The 20620-nt window shown below is 39.9% G+C and overlaps 1 protein-coding gene across 1 annotated transcript; it reads left to right on the top strand.

Annotated features, from left to right (window-relative positions):
- Window positions 1–14567: 14567 nt before the first annotated feature.
- On the top strand, window positions 14568–18762 carry LOC122019921 (oligopeptide transporter 3-like). Its single transcript, XM_042577552.1, has 6 exons — window positions 14568–15113; window positions 15955–16052; window positions 16502–17071; window positions 17201–17456; window positions 17557–17739; window positions 17840–18762. Exons 1-6 carry the CDS (start codon window positions 14622–14624, stop codon window positions 18452–18454), a joined length of 2214 nt encoding a protein of 737 aa, XP_042433486.1. The 5' UTR covers window positions 14568–14621; the 3' UTR covers window positions 18455–18762.
- Window positions 18763–20620: the final 1858 nt, after the last annotated feature.

Raw genomic sequence — 20620 nt, forward strand, 5'->3', positions numbered from 1 at the left:
AAAAAAAAGGGAGAGATTGTGAGTGCAATTGACCTAAGTTTGATCAAGTACGATTATGGTTTTGATGTGTGTATCAAAAAGTTTAAGTTATGTTTTACATTAATTTGATATGTGTGTTTGAGTCATGCAGGACTTAGTGAACCACATATGAGAAACTTGGTGTGACCAAGTTTGGTAAGTGCATCTTATGACTCGGGTCCTTGAGATCGTTGAAGGATGGTGTATCCGAGGGACCGCCAGATGAGGAGCAAAGGAGTGGGAAGAGGGAAGCAGACTTCAAGGCAACGTGAAGGATGACATAGAAAGGAGCTACGGGCTCAAGTGCATCTAAGGGACGAAGGCTGAGAAAGAGGGTTTTAAGGTAGACTCCTAAGAGGATGAGTGTGAGTGATTATAATAGGGAAGTCGACTTAGGGGTGATCACAGATCGGGTTGGTTCAGTTATTAGGGTAAAAAACTATCCGACCCTACTAGATAAGATAATGCAATATTAGGACCCTATATCCAACCATATATTCGGCGATTCTTATATATCAGATATCCGACGGGTTATCAGTTATTTGGATATCCAATTAAATATAAAAAATAAAATATAAATATAAATATAATAAAAAATAAAATATTTTAAAAATGATAATAGACATTATTCATTACACATTGTAGTAGTTAATCGACAGTAGCTACTACAACGTGTAGCAACTTATCAACAATAGTTGCTACAAGTAGGGGTGATCGTGGATCAGGTTGGTTCGATTATTAGGGTAAAAAACTATCCAGCCCTACTTGATCTGATAATGCAATATCAGGACCCTACATCCAACCCTATATTCGACAAATTTTTTTTCGGTTCGGTTTGGGTCGGTATGAGCGGGTTGGTTAGTTTGGCGAGTTGACTGCTCACCCATAAGTCGACTCATGTAAAGATCATTTGACTAGTTGAGGATCACGAAGACACATAATGTTTTTGTGCCCAACGGTTGTGAAGATAGTCAACTGATTAAGATGTCAATCGACTAGTAGAGAGCCGTTGAACAAAATCACGGATTTTGTGGAGTGTCGTTGGTTGTGTCCAACGGTCATACAATCGACTGATGATAATACCAATCGACTGGTGTAGGAAATGAGTTGGCACGGGATCAACTCTTTCCTCTCTATTTAAAGGAAGCTTGTGGCATAAAGGAGGTTACTGATTCTTGTTAAATACTCCTAAGTGTTTGCCCTCAAACTTCCAAACCTACACTCTTCTTCTTAATATTATTCTCCATCTTGTAAAGAAAAAGAGTGTCTTGTGGGAGGTTTGCTCCACCGAGAAGGAGTACTTATAGCCAAAGATTGTCGGGGACTAATCCACCAACAGATAGAATTTATCTACTTCAAGGATAAGTCGTGGAGTATGGGCAAGCTATCTTCGAACCACGTTAAATAATCTTGTTAGAGTTTGCTTTCTCTTCTTACTTTGTTTTCATTATTATTCCGCTACGCACTAACGAATTGTAGGAAGAATGTAAACTTGGGGTGATCATCTGTTCACCCCCCTTCTAGTCGAGCCACGATCTTTAACAAGTTCGTCACGAGAGATATTCTATAGAATCTTCTAGTGAAATCCCTCATCAAGATTTTCCAAGGAAAAGGAGCCCCGAATCTAGTGGAACGAAAGCTCTTCGAGACCCTCCATTTTCAAGGGAATCCTTCAGGATGAATTGTCGAGACACTTTCAAGTGTTGCAGATCGAAGAATATAATGGTATTATATATTTCGAAGATCGCATCTATAAATTCAAGAACGCTTCTTTATTACATCAATATTCTGATAACATCAAGTGTTGAATTTTCTTAACCACATTCTCAGGCTCAGTGCAGAGATGGTTTAGCTAACTCCTTGCTTCTTCTATCCAAACTTTTGAGAAGTTTAAAGTTGTCTTCATGCAACACTTTGTAACCAGTCAAAGATACCAAAAAAAACATCGCATAATTTGTTTGCTCTCTAGTAGAAATTCAAAGGACTCTTGAAAGAATATTTGACACAATTTAATTAGGTGATCATGGATGTTCCTTTGATTATCCGAAAAGTGCAAGTTAGTGCTTTCTCTCAAGGCTTGATCGGTCAAGATTTTTTCAAGTCTTTAGTGAAAAACCCCCAACAAATTTCGAAGAATTATAAATCTGAACGCTTAAGTATATCCAAGACGAGGAATCCCATTACACAAAGAGAAAGGAAGCTCTTGTTGGTCCCTTGTCAGCTAGCTAGAAGGGGGTGAATAACCTTGCAATTTAAATCAAAGTACCATTCTCTTTCTTTCAACGTTAGGTTATAAAAACACTTTAAGAAACAAAATTAAACTGCATAAAAGAAGGTACGAGACAAACATAATTTACTTGGTTTGCAACCGGAGAGGTTGCTAAGTCAAGGCAGATAAAGCTCTTTAAGTCGACTCCTTTGACACAAGTCAAACTCATACAAGACACTAACAGCTCACAAATAATAAAGAACTAGAAAGAATTGGAAAGAATTTGAGTACAATTAAAGTGTTATCCATAACTAGGTGAACTAGAGCTCTATTTATAATTCACTGGTTGATTTTATCCGTTGCTGATGTGGTAGACTCTGGGCACTTGGATGGGGATTCGGGCACCTCCAGCGCGGTAATTTCATATATTCGCAATGACTATGCAATGGTGCCAAGATAAAATTTTATCCCCTCTCGGGCACTTGGATTGGTCCGGGCGCCAGGACCATTGTTGACGTGGACCTAAATTCGATCCATGCTGCAATGGCTTGAGAGGGCACATGTCTGGTGCCAAGGCGGTCTAGGCGCTTGGACAAATCAACATCGTGTCGACTTATCCGGCTTCTACTCCAGTCGCTTAGGTGATTCTCGGACCATCCAGAGTTGAGCTCACCCGAATATAACTCCGGCCTTCTTCTCGAGCAGTCTTCCACTCCAGCTTCTCTTCCCTCGGAAACATCGTGCACGCCTTTCTCATCTGCCTGTGTACTCTTCCGTAGAACCTCATTCCTCGGATGCACCGAGCCCGTTGACTTAATTCCCGTGTCATCCTTCTTGCTAGCTGCGTCTTTCGCTCGACTTCTTGTGTTCCTAACTCCCTGCACACCTAGACACAAGGATCAAATACATAAGACCTAACTTAACTCGGTTGATCACATTAAAACTTACCTGGGGTACTTGTAGTTTTGATTCCTGCTCCCATCCCCACTCATCCAGATCGTAGAGCCCCTCCTCTGCCCTTGTGAATCAGGAGTTCATGAATTAAAGAGGGAAAATTGTGGTACAAATAGTGGAAGTAGTCCCAACTTCTACTCCTGAATCCGATAGAAGGTCCCTTGAGGTGACTCAATATTGTATCTACCATCAATCAAATACTTATTCCATTGGAGATTATCAGCGGTATGTGAGAGAATTGAAACAAATAGCAAAAGAAAATCTCCTCAACTCCTACAAACGTTGACATCATCATGATGTTGATATCGACCAACCCACAAGTCATCTAGCTCGTTCTCTCTTAAAGGAACCCTGAGGTTCTTATTGGTCTCGTCAGAAGGTAAAAAAAAAAAGATACAAAAAAGAACAAGATTAATGCTCGAAAGATTGTAAACATAAACTCTGATAGACCCACAGATGGGGACTTCACTCAAGCTCGAAGGGCTTATGGTAGAAGGATAGAAAGTTATGCCATTAGCACTAGTCAGGGAAGAGGACAAGATCCTTCCATAAATTTCGGACTTGAAGATTTGGCAGGAGTTGAGGCTCCCATGATGATGCTTTAGTAATTGAGGCTTTCATCGCCAATTATAGGGTGAAGAGAGTATTTATTGATACTGTTGGGCGTTACACTTGGCAGACGAAAGGGTTCGTCCCTTTCGCTGCTGCAAACGGCAGGGAGACCAAGGGGCGTCCTTTCCCCTTCGTCTTCCTCAGCCTTCTTATAAGAGGCGTCCAAGGCAATCAGAGGGGAAAAGAGAGCTTCTGGCGATCGGAGGTGCGCAGAAGAGCAGTGGAGGTGATCGTGTGAGCAAAGGGAGAACATCCGCAGGGACGGAATTTGGTTTGTGGAAGAGTTCGAGAAGGTTCCGTGTGGTGATCTTCTCGGCGACAACAGCAGCGACGTCTCCGGCGGTTCATCGGCGAGTTCATCGACCGGCGTCTTCGGTTGCGGTTCTTCGGGAGATCAATGTGAGTGTTTATGGTTTCCGCATTATTATTTTAATTACTTCGTTTAAGTTTTCATGCTATCAAAACTACCAACAATGGTATCAGAGCATGTATAGTTTTGACAGCATGAAAAACGACGCCGAAAAGCTCGTGTTTTTTCTTCTTCTGTTGCGAAGAAGAAGATGAACAGTGAATTGAATCGATTGAAATTTCGTTTCAATCGATTCAAAAATCGCGAACAACGTATATTTTTTGTTTGAATCGATTGTTCAATCGATTCAAATATTTGAATCGATTGAATAAAGAATTGAATCAATTCAATTAACGGCACAGTGCTTTGTTGAATCGATTCGTCAATCGATTAAAAATCATGCACAGTAATATTTTCGATATTTGAATTGATTCATTTTAAAATCTGAATCGATTAAAGATCGAATGAAAAAGGAATGAACAGTGCTTGTATTTGACGAAGCACAGTGCGACATGCAATTTTTTTTTATTTTTGAATCGATTCAATTAGGAATTTGAATCGATTAACTATATAAAATAAAAAAAAACGGGTAAGAAAGAAAAAGGGCATGCACACTTTTTTTCCGAACAGTAGGTATATTTGATTAAATATTTTTATTAATTAATTAAATACATATAGTGAATGTATTATTAATTAATAAATAAATATTTAATTAAATTATGGTTCAATTTACCGAAAATAGAACCCTACCAACTGATCGATCAAACCCCGGTTTGGTTTAAATTATTAGTTAATTTAAGCAGACCAATTTGATTCAATAATATCTAAAGCTGGTTCAAATTATTTGTTGGTTTAACCAGCTCAGTTTATTATTGAATTAATAAGGGTGATCTTAACTAAAGAAGTTGGGTATTCTTGATTCCATAAGTTGGGTTGATCGAATATGACCGGATTAGTTCCGTTGTGTCAAAATTTGATCAGAAACATTGGATTTGTTCTAATGAGTCAGACTTAATCCAATGGGTAATTGGACGAGTCAAACGAACCTGAGTTGATTAATAAGTCTGTGATTGACTCAAATGGGCTTAAATAAGAACAGAACATAGGTCCAATTAGATTAGTTCTAATGAGGACAATAGACTAAGTTTAACATCCAGACTCCTGATTGACCGGTCTAATGGGTCAGTCGACTTAAACTCCTGAAAATTGAGAAGATTTGTTTTTCTTGATTTATAATGATGGTATGCCTGTATAAATTGAATTAAACTGGTTTTGTACTGGTTAGTCGGTTTTGTACTGACTTATTTAAATTCAATTTTTCAGATGGCACGGACGATTACCACATTGACTCGTCGCGAAGTGCGGCGAAACCAGCTCCGAGAGGAGATTCAGGAGATAGAGTATAAGTCTGCTTATGGAGTTGACGGACATGTTAGACGGCTGGATAGACTATTTTGGAAACTTGAGCAAGAAGAGTTTCCAGTCCTGGACAGTTATAGGATCTGGGCATTGATGCATTCATTGCCAGAGTATCCCAGGATAATAGCAGACTATGTATGGGGGCGTCATCAAGGGCGTGTCACATATTCAGTACTGTGTGAGGAACTACTTCACCATATGGGTGAAGAAGAGCCTGAAGAGTCTGAAGAGGACCAGGAGATGCTCGAGGAAGATCCAGAAATGGATCTAATGGAGAATCCTGAAGCTACCCCATCTGAGATTATCCCAAATGAGTCCAGGTTAATAGGGATAGTGTTGGCTGCTATACTAGTGTTTGTCCTAGTGGGAGCAGTGCTGTCCTATCTAGTTTATTAGTGTTCTGTTTGCTGTCGTTATGTACGAGCAGTGTTAGCTCATCTAGTTTTTGAGTCATGTAATAATTTCTGTTGTTTTGTACAAACAGAATTATATAATAAAAGTTATGTTATATGTTAACTAACTTGGAAATGATTAGTTCATTTCATGATATGATTAGTTCATATAAATATGATTCGTTCATATAAAATGATTTGTTCATTAGTTGGGATATGTGTAATATAATTGATCAGTGTTGATTAGATTAGAACATACAAATGATGAGTGGAAACAATGTTATCACTTGATTTTGTAAACTAATTCTAATTTACACTGAGTCAATAAATAGTTGCACATATATGAATTACACTGAAATAATAAATAATTTGTTTATTTATGTAGATCATGACAACTAAAACCATCATAGCTGAACTCAATAAGGGTGAGAAATTATATGGGGATAACTACAAAATCTGGCACCTCAAGATACAATATGTTCTTGAGGAACAAGAAGTTCTGAAGGCTGTAAACCAAATCATGGAGGAACCGGTTGAGGGTTCCACAGCACAGCACAGACGTGACCTTGATGCCTATAAGGCATGGAAAAGGAAGGACTCCATTGCTAAGGGTATATTGATTAGTTCAATGGTGGATGACCTGATATTTGAGTATGAGCCATTACCATCGGCTCATGCTGTCTAGGTAGCCCTTAGAGAGAAGTACAGTGGAGTTAGTCTGAGTAAGCTCCGTCAGCTAACTATCAAGTTTGATAGTTGTAAGAAGCGCTCGAATGTTACCATGGCCCAACATCTCAGGGAGATGGGTAACATGATTCGAGAGCTGAAGACTGCAGGTTATACATTGACCGATGAACAACAGGTTCAGGCAGTTATCCGTTCCCTTCCTGATTCTTGGTAAACGATGAAACAGAACCTGACCCATAGTGAGAGTATCAAGACTTTCACTGATGTCTCACGCCATGTGGAACTTGAGGCGGAGAGGATTGAATCCACAAGGATTTCGGGTCAAGCTTTTGTAGCTGAAGGTTCTGGTTCCAAGAATAAGAACAAGTGGTTCAAGAAAGGAAAGGGGAAAGGAAAGGAGGTTAATGCTGTTGCTGCGAAAAACCAAATCAAGAAGAAAGGAAAGAAAAATGGACAAAAACCTAGGAGCAAGTTGACCTGCTTCAACTATGGTAAGAAGGGCCATTTTGCTCGGGATTGTACTGAGCCTAAAAAGGTAAATCCATTTTTGTCTTCTTTCCACGAGCAATATGTTGCAAGTACAGTGTTGTTAGCTGATTCGTATCCTTTGTGGATTGTAGATTTAGGAGCAACGAACCACGTAGCTCGTGATCGAGCTACATATGTGGAGTACCGTCGGGTACCAGCTGTCAACAAATGGATATATGTAGGAAACAATGCAAGAATATAAGTCAAAGGAATTGGTACTTGCAAGCTCAACCTACGTGGTGGAGGCACCTTGTTTCTACATGATGTCCTGTACGCTCCTGAGATTCGACGGAATCTGGTTTCCGTTATTTGTCTTCTTGATTTAGGTTACAATGTAAATTTTTATAGCCGTTGTGTGGAACTTCGAATTAACTCTGTGTTAATTGGATATGGTTATGTAACAAATGGTTTTATGGTTCTTGATGTAGAACCAAATAATAATAGTTGTTTTTCAAACATTGCTCTTACTAGTAATGCTGATGTTAATGATGTAATTTGGCATGCTAGATTGAGACATATAGGACAAGAACGAATGAATAGATTAGCTAAGGAGGACCTATTAGGCACTCATGCTAAGATTAACTTGTCTATATGTGAGCATTGTCTTGCTGGAAAGGAGACTAGGAAACCATTTGGTAAGGCTATTAGGGCTGATTCACCATTGCAATTAATTCATTCGGATATTTGTGGTCCAATGAATGTGAAGGCTAGAAATGGGAGTTCTTATTTCATTACATTTATCGATGACTTTACACGTTTTGGTCATGTGTATTTGATTTCTCACAAATCTGAAGCATTGGATTGCTTTATTCGTTACTTGAACGAAGTTGAGAATCAATTGGAACGTAAGGTTAAAACCTTGCGCACTGACCGTGGAGGAGAATATTTGTCTGATCAGTTCAAGACAATGTGTAATGAGAAAGGGATTATTAGACAGCTAACTATCCCTGGAACTCCACAGCAAAATGGGGTTGCTGAAAGAAGAAATAGGACTCTTCTTGAAATGGTTAGGTCTATGATGGCGCAGGCTAATTTGTCAATCTCCTATTGGGGAGATGCATTATTAGTTGCGACCTATATACTTGACAAAGTGCCTTCAAAGTCAGTTCCATCTACCCCACATGAACGTTGGACAGGCAGAAAACCGGATTTGAGTAATCTGAGACCTTGGGGGTCAGCTGCCTACATTCATGATAAGACTCACGAATATGGAAAACTATGACCCAGAGGTAAGAAGTGTATCTTTATAAGGTACTCTGAGACCTCTAAGGGTTATGTTTTTATTGGTGAGCGACAAGATGGAACCATCTCTGAGATAGAGTCAAGAGATGCTACTTTTCTAGAAACTGAGTTCCCAACACGAGGTGAAGTTGATAAGACAATTCCTCTATATGAGATAGAGGAGGAGGATAATGTTCCTTTATCAACAAATCAGGAGATGCCTGAATCTAGTCAACCGAGTGGGAGTAATTTGTCACTGAATGAGTCAGTTTCTCAACAGTCTAACCTTCGAAGAAGTAGTCGTCAGATTATTCCTCGGAGAAGGTTTGATATTGAGAATGAGGCATTAATGGTTCTCCCAGTTGACGATGAGGAACCTCGAACAGTTGAGGAAGCTTTGAGCAGCTCAGTTAGAAAAGAATGGAAAGTTGCAATGGATGAAGAAATGGAGTCAATGAGAAAGAATCAAGTTTGGGATTTAGTCGATCTTCCTCCGGGCCGAAGGGCTATTGGGAATAAGTGGATTCTCAAAGTAAAGAGGAAAGCAGATGGATCGATTAATCGATACAAAGCTCGATTAGTTGCAAAAGGATATACCCAAATGGAGGGTATTGATTTTGAAGAGACATTCTCCCCAATTGTAAAGTTTGTGTCAATACGTGTCATCCTAGCTATAGTAGCACACTATGACATGGAATTACATCAGATGGATGTAAAAACGGCTTTCCTTAATGGTAATCTTGACGAAGAAATCTATATGGTACAACCAGAAGGTTATGTTGCTGAAGGCCAAGAGAAAAGAGTATGTAGACTTTGGAAGTCTATATATGGGCTAAAGCAAGTGTTAAGACAATGGAACATAAGATTTAATGAAGTAATATTATCTTATGGTTTCGAAATGATCAATGAGGATCATCGTGTTTACCTAAGAAAGGAAAAAGGAAAGCTTGTCATTTTATCATTATATGTTGATGATATGCTAATAGCTGGAAGTGACATAAAGTGTGTGATAGAAGTCAAAAGTTGGCTTTCATCACAATTTAACATAATAGATATGGGAGAAGCAGAGTACATCTTAGGAGTGAAGATCGTTAGAGACCGATCAAAGAGGCTTTTGGGTTTGTCTCAAGAAGCTTATATCACTAAGATGCTACAACACTTCAATATGTCAGATTGCAACATTGAACAGACGCCTATTGCGAAAGGTACTGTCTTGAGCAAAAGTATGTATCCAAAGACTCCTGAGGAAATAGCCGAAATGAAGAAGGAACCATATGCCAGTGCTATTGGTAGTTTGATGTACACTATGTTGTGTACTCGTCCCGATATAAGCTATGTTGTTGGCTTAGTTAGTCGTTTTCAGTCAAACCCAGGATCGAGACACTGGAAAGCGGTGAAGAGGATATTCAGATATCTTAAAGGAACAGCTGATTATTGCCTCTGTTTCCAAGGATCAGATATGAGCCTAAGTGGCTACTCAGATGCAGATTGGGCAGGGGATCTTGATGACAGAAAATTCACATCGGGCTATGTCTTCTTGCTGAATGATGGCGCCATCTCATGGAACAGCAAGAAGCAGGCTTGTGTAGCCTTGTCGACAATGGAAGCTGAATATGTGGCTTGTGCAGCGGCTGTGCAAGAGGCTGTCTGGCTAAGAAGGTTCCTGAAGCATCTGAGGATAGTGGGAGTCCTGTTACTGTGTACTGTGACAGTCAAGCTGCGATAGCTTTTTCCAAGGATCCCAAATATCACAGCAAAGGTAAGCATATAGAAATTAAGTATAATTTTGTAAGAGATATCGTTGACGAGAAAAAGATTATTCTTGAGTACATCCCTACACGAAATATGCTTGCTGATCCTTTTACTAAGCCATTGACTAAAGAGTCATTTCATGGGCATATGAAGTCTTTGGGACTTCGGAGAATGTAACAATTGTAAAGACATTTTGATAAATGAAAAATTCCATGATCTATTCAGTGTATATGTCTTGGTTACATTCGAATAAAAGTCTCGATAAGCATGTTGACAGATTGGGATTGGTCCACTCACATGGACAATCATCTCTATTTGTTAAGTACGAAAAGAGGTAAGACCGTTGCTTATGGGACAACTTTTGTAGTTGTGAATAGAGACATACCCATAAGTTAAGGTTGCCTTGATATTTGTGTCAAGATGAGATCATTTGTGTAATGATTGGAGTAAATGCACCCACCATTTACTGAATCTGCTTGAAGCCAGATTAGAATTCATATGTTGAATTCAGGATTAGACATTGGGAATGTCTAGATCGAAATCTGTACGATGTTAAAATTGGGAAAAACATGCGCTCTTTTTGGTAAAGAGAATAACATCGTAACATGTGATTCATACCACATGTGCTATGGCGACAAGAAGGGTTGTAGGAGAATGGATCCCTGCTTCTCTACTATGTGAGACCCTTGAGATTATAAGTTAATCTCGATTTTACCCTAAGTGACTATTTAGCTGTCTACTTGAAGTTCTGATCAGTGTCTGCTACTTTAGCATGTTTCCTATTGGCTATGGATGATTCGGTCTATGGAGCATAACTAGGAAAGCAATTGATTAGAGTGAATGGATTCTAGCTAAAAAGGAAGATTAAGATTGATTTACATCTGCGACATTTATTCACTGGTACCGGTTACATTTTTAGTTCAGTACATAAAATGTAATTGTGAATAATTTGTTTGATTGGAGGTGTTGAACATGCTCTTGACATATGGTCAATATGAGGGATTAGAGATGTTCATGATGATGTAAATAATTTAATCTGGGGTAAAGGCAAACCATTTATGTCTATGATTTGTTCTATGGACATTTATGTCTCTGATTTGTTCTATGGAGCAGCTAAGTAAGGTGTGACAATCTTCTTAGCAATTGAATGCTCACTGTGCTTGCTGTCGCACGAACCATTTTCCCTAATGTATGGAATGGATGTTCTGATCTGGTCTTTGTGACTTGATTCTCATAAAGTCTGTGTGACTTATTTGGTCTTTGTGACTAAATTTTGCTCTAGTCTTCGTGACTTGATCCTCATAAAGTTTTCGTGACTTATTTGGTCTTTGTGACTAAATTTTGCTCTGGTCCTCGTGACTTAATCCTCATAAAGTCTTCGTGACTTATTTGGTCTTTGTGACTAATTTCGCTCCGGTCTTCGTGACTTGATCACCTTGTAGTCTATGTGACTAACTTGGTCTATGTGACCATATGGATTGACTTGGACGAGTGGGAGATGTTGGGCGTTACACTTGGCAGACGAAAGGGTTCGTCCCTTTCGCTGCTGCAAACGGCAGGGAGACCAAGGGGCGTCCTTTCCCCTTCGTCTTCCTCAGCCTTCTTATAAGAGGCGTCCAAGGCAATCAGAGGGGAAAAGAGAGCTTCTGGCGATCGGAGGTGCGCAGAAGAGCAGTGGAGGTGATCGTGTGAGCAAAGGGAGAACATCCGTAGGGACGGAATTTGGTTTGTGGAAGAGTTCGAGAAGGTTCCGTGTGGTGATCTTCTCGGCGACAGCAGCAGCGACGTCTTCGGCGGTTCATCGGCGACTTCATCGACCGGCGTCTTCGGTTGCGGTTCTTCGAGAGATCAATGTGAGTGTTTATGGTTTCCGCATTATTATTTTAATTACTTCGTTTAAGTTTTCATGCTATCAAAACTACCAACAGATACCGACTGTTTTGTCAACATCATCTTTAAAATAGTTTTCGACCATATGTTGCTGGACCGAGAGGAGTTTCATCCTATACATACTCTCCTGTATAGTTTCACTAGGCACAAAGTACAACTCATTGGCCATATTAACCTTTCCCTCTCCTTGTTGGAGGAGCCACTAATACGAACTTGACAAATATCCTTTATTATCATAAACACTGTCTCGGCCTACAATGTCTTACTAGGGAGGCTGACACTGAGTACCTTCCAAGCAATAATTTCCATTTTTCATCAGAAAATTAAATTTTCGCTAGGAGCCAAATCAAGGAGGTAAAATGTTACCAATTGATGGCGCGAAAATGCTACGTGATATAATCCAAACCAACTTACACAAGACCCATCGAACTCAAGACAATGTTCTCCAAGCTATCCAAGAGGCACTAATATCTCAACCAAAGGAGAATCATGAAAATGTACGGGTTCATCCCAACCATTCAAATAGGATCACCCGAATAGCTGCCAACATCCCGACTTCTTGGCTCCTGGCTCCTAGGCCTGCTAGCTCCTTGCCTCCTGGCTCTTAGGCCTCCCAACTTGACCCCCTAGCTCCCGGGCCTCCCAACTAATGTTATCAAAATCACGAGTTGACTCGTAAAATCGTATAAAATCGCGAGTTTACTTAAAAAAATCGAGTGAAATAGTGATAAAATCGTGTATTAAAGTAAAATCGGATGAAAATCATAAAATCGAATCAAAATCGTAAAATCACATTTAAACTTGTAAAAACATGATTTTTGAGATAATTTTATTGATTTTGTGTCGTTAATAAAAGGGAACCATTTTGGACAAACGATATGTTTTAGGATGATTTTAAATTTGCACTTGTCTATGAATGATTTATATTAATTTTTTATCTTATATTTTATTTATTTTTGGACTTAAACTTTTGACTTGAATTTATGTTTATATTTTGTTTTCATGGCAAGTATTTAGTTGTTTAAAAGTTTTAAATTATGAATAGTTTATGATTATATGAAATAAAATGTTCTATATATAGATTTATGTTATAATTTAGATTAAAATATTTAATGATCAATTACAAAGAATAAATCAGGTTTCTTTTAAAATTGATTTAAAGTATGATGTAAAATCTTATGATTTTACGATTCAATTTTACGATCCGATTTTATGACTACTTTAATGATTTTACCTAAACTCTCAATTTTAACAATACTGCCGACGTGCAGCAGAGTCATTTCAGAAAAAAAAAATAACCAACACACAAATCTCATATTATTTGGGAAAATCATAATCCAAATATTGAATTATTTCAAGAAAAAGATAAAGATATTATATAAGAAATTAAATAATGATAACATAAAGATCAGAATGGAAGAAAAAAAAGTCTATTGTCTCTCTATAAAAGATAATCTTATCTTGCATCCAAGGTATATATGCATACTTACTTTATCCTTTTCCTCCATCCTCTAATTTAAACGTCGGAGTGTCTACGTTGGAAAACTCTTGATCATCATTCTAACTTATTTTCCTCCTATTTTGCTATCATCTAGATTCACAGAACCACATCATCCTTGTTGTCATCTAGCAATTGACAATTAAATTAGTAACGAAGTCAATTTACCGATGATTCATTTATCGATGTTCACGGAGAGGGTCAAAGCATTTTGTGCTTTGCTACACTAGAAAATTAATTTTACACTATTTATAATAATTTAGTCCTCAATTTAATTTTAGCAAAAAAAAAATATATAAATTCTGCAAGTAAACAAAGGATAATTTAATTAGCAATTTTAAGATGATTTTTTTCAAAAAAAAAAATTATAGAGAATATGGAGAGAGGTACATATGGATATCTCTGATCATTACACCAGAGATATCATGCACCCACTATCTATGCTACGTTTTGAATACATATAATATACTTTTAAAAAAAATAAATCATTACCTTAACAGTCTCCTAACAGATATAAGGTACTTTTAAAGATTCTAAACAAAATTGTCCTATTAAATTTTTATCATTTATGGTACCATCGAAATAGTATAATGTAGATTACCATCCATAATACGGTACATAATGCAGGTGCCCACCCGGTCCGGCTGGAAAGCTTTGAAGAGCTTGCGTTTCAATTGGAGGTCCCGACTTCTCAGAATATAACATCCCGTCCACGAGAAGTCCCAAGGCGGGGACCACAGTGACGGTAGTCAAACCTCAGGGGTCCCGTCGAGATATGTAAGGCGGGGCTCGTCTTTACGTTGCACTCGCGGGCGCAGCGGAGGCATTGTGGTCCGACGACGTGGCCGTGCCACGTCGTCGTTCGAGGGCCCGTATGGCGCCCGAACTTGCGCTACCTGGCCGCCCCGGCGTCGCAAGCCAAGACAAACGCGCGTGCTTGTCGCGCTCCTCGTGACCTCCACGCAATGCCGCTGCCACACCTCCAACCTCCGCCACTCTATATATCCATCTCCCTTTCTCTCAGCCTTCTTCACTCCAAGGTCTCACTTTTCTCCCTTCTCTCTCTCTCTTTCGCTCGGTTCGTGCTCTTTGATGGCAGGGAAGGGAGAGGGGTCCCCTCCGGAGGGGAATGAGGAGGCGGAGAGGTGCCCGGTGGAGGAGGTAGCGCTGGTGGTGCCGGAGACGGACGACCCGACGATGCCAGTGATGACATTCCGCGCGTGGTTCCTCGGCCTGACGTCCTGCTCCCTCCTCATATTCCTCAACACCTTCTTCACCTACCGCACGCAGCCGCTCACCATCTCGGCAATCCTCGTGCAGATCGCGGTGCTGCCCATCGGCCAGTTCATGGCCTCCGTGCTGCCCAATCGAGAGGTGAGGCTCTTCCCCGGTGGTTGGGGGTTCAACCTCAACCCCGGCCCTTTCAACATCAAGGAGCACGTCATCATCACCGTCTTCGCCAACTGCGGCGTGTCCATCGGAGGAGGAGATGCCTACTCCATAGGCGCCATTACGGTGATGAAAGCCTACTACAAGCAGAGCTTGAGTTTTCTCTGCGCCCTCGTTATCGTGCTCACGACGCAGGTTACTATAAAATGAATGCCTCCTTTCCGTTTATTTCATTCTTTATTCTTCCCCCTTTATATCTGACCACCTTTTCTTAGATTTTAGCTTAAAATCTGCCACTTTTGGGACAAATTTCCTACCTTTCTCTTCTCCATTTTTTGTGGATACGTGCCCTTTTCTCAAACGAATTTTTGCTTAGCAACAAGAAATCCTTTCCCTTGTTCATTTTTTTCTGGAGATTGCATCTTGACATATTAGCAAGCTATTGGCATATTATCCACTAACTAATTCATGTAGATCTGAACTCATTATGCATGTAATTTGTAGTTTCTTGCAGAAAAGTCGCATGCTTCTCTGGTTTTTTTGTCCATTCGTTGCCATTTGATATAGACTCAGCTTAAATTTCCTACTGGACAACGAAATGTTGCAGCCCAATCTTCACTTTTCTCTCTCAGTGTGTCTGTTTTTCTTGGTTTCATTGAAAACTCAACATCTAAGAGATGCCTGCCTCATTAGGGCCATACATAGTTTAAGTCTATTGCTACCTCTTGTATTTTATATTTGTTTGAGTCTTCAACTTTCACAAACTGAAGCATCTTTCAATTTTCTTCTCAAGGGAGAAATATAGAAACACAATATCCAAGGCTCGCAACTAAACTAGGTTCTTTGATTATCTTGTTTTATTTTTCCACACGCATCCCAAGCTAAAATATCTGATGTTAGATGAATTTGACTAAATAAGACTTGTCGATTTCCTTTGTTTAACTTTCCAAGAAAATAAGTGAATAAACTTTGTCGTCGTTTCATGTCGAGCATGACATCACGTTAGCTGATTTTTGTATATGGTTCATGAGTCTAGGTATTGGGTTATGGCTGGGCTGGAATGATGAGAAAGTATCTGGTGGAGCCAGCTGATATGTGGTGGCCTGCTAACCTTGCTCAGGTCTCCCTCTTCAGGTATGCTTCCTTTCAATCTTCCACAACAAGCTGATTATCTGTTTTGAGAGTTCTGTGCAAAAAGTGGGATAGAATGGTTGCACCTATCTGCATCAATCTCAATCATTTGCAGGAACAGTGAAGACTTTCTACGCTAAAACTACTAACTTTATGAAAACCTATAGTTGTTTATTAGAGTGAAAACCAAGTCAGATTTATAGTTGTTTATTAGAGGGGAAAAAGTGTTTAGAAGACCATTTTAGAAGGCTATAGTTCCTTTTTAGAAGGTTCAATCTTCTTTCTCAGGATTGAATGCTTAAGATGTTTTTCTATTTACATGGATGGTTGGCATTCAACATGCAAAATTCAGAGTTACAAAATGCTTCTGAATTTTTGAACAGATGTGATTCTTGTTCTTTCAAGCCTTTAGATGCCTATGAACTTTACTTATTCTTTGACTGGCATTGCAGAGCTTTACATGAGAAGGATGAGAAATCGAAAGGCCTAAGCCGGATGAACTTCTTTCTCGTATTCTTCATTGCCAGCTTTGGCTACTACATTTTTCCTGGCTACCTCTTACCAATATTGACCTTCTTCTCATGGATGTGTTGGATATGGCCTCATAGTATCACTGCACAGCAGATTGGATCGGCGTACCATGGACTTGGGGTTGGTGCATTTACACTCGATTGGGCAGGAATCTCAGCATACCATGGGAGTCCTCTAGTGACTCCATGGTTTTCCATCCTCAATGTGGCTGTTGGATTCATTATGTTTATCTACATAATAGTCCCTTTATGCTACTGGAAATTTAACACATTCAATGCGCAGAAGTTTCCAATATTCTCCAATCAGCTCTTCACTACAACAGGCCAGAAATATGACACTACCAAGATATTGACACCGAATTTTGATCTGAATGTCGCTGCATATGAGAGTTACGGAAAGCTCTATCTTAGTCCTCTTTTTGCACTCTCGATAGGATCAGGATTTGCAAGATTCACAGCAACCATTACCCATGTTATTCTCTTCCATGGAAGGTGCTCAATAGCTAAACTTTATTCGTGATAAATGCTAATGATCAATACATTTTTCATTGGCTCCAAAGTGAATTATTAACCTAATGTATAGGAACACTTCTAAAGCATGAACTCTTTCTCCCTGTGCAGTGACATCTGGAGGCAAAGCAAGTCAGCAATGAACTCAGCAAACTTGGACATCCATGCTAAACTGATGAGGAAATACAAGCAAGTACCTCAGTGGTGGTTCCTCATTCTACTACTAGGAAGCGTTGTATTATCACTAATGATGTCCTTCATTTGGAAACGAGATGTGCAGCTTCCATGGTGGGGCATGATATTTGCTTTTGGTTTGGCTTGGCTTGTTACACTTCCCATTGGAGTAATTCAAGCAACCACAAATCAGGTAAAGAAAACTTCGCATGACATTAAGAATCGTGTGATGTTCATTTCTTTAAATAACTGATCAAGGCATTGACAATCACCGTTCGCATAATTGCTTACAGCAACCTGGATATGATATCATAGCCCAGTATATGATTGGGTATGTCCTTCCTGGAAAACCGATTGCTAATCTTCTGTTCAAGATCTATGGGAGAATCAGCACTATCCATGCCCTTTCATTCCTTGCTGATCTGAAGCTTGGCCATTATATGAAGATTCCACCTCGGTGCATGTACACTGCTCAGGTGACTTAAATTCTCCATTCTTATTGTAGGTGCTTTCACTGAATGAACAAGGTTGAATGATTATGATTGTTACATCTGAGGCTCAATCTTTTCCTCTCAGCTTGTCGGAACTCTTGTTTCTGGAGTCTTGAACCTTGCTGTGGCTTGGTGGATGCTCGAAAAAATTACGAATATCTGTGATGTTGAATCTCTACATCCTGACAGCCCATGGACTTGCCCCAAGTATAGAGTTACCTTTGACGCTTCCGTCATATGGGGTCTCATAGGCCCCGGTCGCCTCTTTGGGCATGGAGGCCTTTACCGGAATTTGGTGTGGTTGTTCCTTATCGGAGCTTTCTTGCCGGTTCCAATATGGATATTGAGCAAAATGTACCCAGAGAAGAAGTGGATCCCGCTCATCAACATTCCTGTCATATCTTATGGTTTTGCCGGTATGCCGCCTGCAACGCCAACCAACATAGCTAGCTGGCTCGTGACCGGAACCATCTTCAACTACTTTGTTTTCCGATATCGAAAGGGTTGGTGGCAGAGGTACAACTATGTGTTATCTGCAGCTCTGGATGCGGGCACGGCATTCATGGGGGTGCTATTGTTCTTTGCCCTCCAGAATGAGGGTCACAACCTGAACTGGTGGGGCACAGAGCTTGATCACTGCCCACTGGCAACATGTCCGACTGCACCGGGAATATCAGTCAAAGGATGCCCAGTCTTCTAACAATAAATTTAAGCTCAAAGAAGTCTTTGGTAGACGATAACTCCTCTGAGATCATAGAATGAGCAAATTCGGACATCGGAGATGATGGTTCACAAAGTTGAGGAATGCGAACACACATTTGTAAGTGTTCAGATAAATGATTCCTTTGTGTTTTTCTCACTTTAAATGTGTAGGTTGATGAACGATTTAGACATCTCTGTTTAAAAGTGATTATTGGTATGAAGTGAGTGATGTTAGTTTACCTAGTTCTTGTGCAGAGGTTTGAACTTTGTGTTGATCAAGTTTATAGCATTTTGGTATTCTGATTCTGATTCTGATTCTGATTGATTAACGTTTATCGGTGACATCTTCCTCGAGCATTTGATTCTGAATTTAGACGTATCATTTACTTGTTACTGATATCTTGCAAATTGTATATGAACAAAGGCAAATGCTTAGAGAGTTTTTGCTCTATAAAAATCAAAGAAATTTGGACAAGAATTGAAAGGCTTCTACTCCTTAACCACTTGATAGATTATCCTCTTGGGGTTTTATTTCGATCCTTTAGGAAGAAATTATGATTGTTGTTTGCTAAAAGAAATCTCAATTAGGAGTGAGACAGAGTAAATTGGGAGTTCCCAGGGGTGCTAAGAAGGTCAATAGTTCTGTTGAGATGGAGGTCAAAGCCCAGATGAGTCAATCCGATTGTCCCTAGTCGGGCTATACAAGACGAGAAGAGTGACCATTCAGTTCGGATAAAACTTAGGGACTTAGCTCTCCTGACGACCAACCCCACTCAGTTAGCTCAACTCTTCGATGCCTCCAGTATGTCCATCCATACCCAGGGACTCAACTCCTCAATTCTTCTAGTCGGTTCACCAGAATCTAGGGGTTCAGCTTCCTTGACAACCTGCTCTACTCAGCTAGTTCAACTCCTTTGTTCCTCCAGTTGGTCCGTTCGACTCCAAGGCTTAACTCTCCAGACAACATGTTTTGCTCAGCTAGCTCAACTCCTCGTTTCTGCCAGTCAGTCAGCCAAACTCCAAGGGCTCAACTCTCCTAAAAACTTGCTCAGCTTCCCCAACAACCTACTCCGCTCCGCCAACTCAACTCCTCGATATCTTCAATCGATTTGCCTAACTTCAAGGGCTCAGCTCTGCTGACAATTTGTTCCGCTGAGTCAGTTAAGCTCCCCTGACAACTTACTTCGCTTAGTCAGTTAAGCTCCCTTGACTCTTCCAGATAAACAAATATTAAGAATGAACATCAAAGGCCAATGCCCTACTCAGCTCCATTCAACCCTGTCGATTCAATGGTCTGCTCATCTCTATTTGACCCCATCGACTCAACTCTTTGCTCACTTTTACATCTAACAAGTCCGCACCATTCGACTCATCCCTACCAACTCCACTTAGTCCTCTATTACTTAGTAGGTCGGATCCTTTGGCTCAATTAATTCTATATCTTATGAGCTTGTGCCAACATTGGGATTAACGTAACACGTGGGATAGTGTGTGAGGTGTCAGGGCACATGGAACAATATGATTACACAAATACAAGATATTTACGACATAACTGTATAATATATGGAGATATGACGATGTCACATTTTTCGTATTATGACACGACACCCAATTAATGAGAAGATAATATCATTTCAACAGTATTATAAAAGTGGTCCACATCTATGGGTCATGGTACATGTACATACATATATACAATTACACACACCTATCTATTATTCATCTTCTCCATTTTCTCTCACCTGAAACCTTACTTGAGTGTCGGAATGGTAGAGCCTAGGCAAGCCCGGGCTCTCGAGCAAACACAGCCAGAACCATCGTCCGATCGGCAAGAGGAGAACCGAAACAATGCCGCTCGAGGTAACATCAACATGATAGTGGGTGGACCCACTGGTGGTGATTCAAACCAGACAAGGAAAATACACGCCCGACGATTACAGATTCATGCGGTACGATGCAGTAAGGAAAGGGCAGCAGGGCCAGAGATTAGTTTCGGGCCAAGAGATCTGGAGGGGATAGAAATATCCCATGATGATACTTTAATAATCAAAGCTGTTATAGCTAATTACAACATTTCTCGTACTTTTATCGATATTGGCAGTTCTGTTAATATTATCTTCAAAAAAGCTTTTGATCAATTGTAGATAGATCCAAGTGAGCTTAA

Source organism: Zingiber officinale, chromosome 9A, assembly GCF_018446385.1.
Source record: "Zingiber officinale cultivar Zhangliang chromosome 9A, Zo_v1.1, whole genome shotgun sequence".
NCBI lineage: Eukaryota > Viridiplantae > Streptophyta > Magnoliopsida > Zingiberales > Zingiberaceae > Zingiber > Zingiber officinale.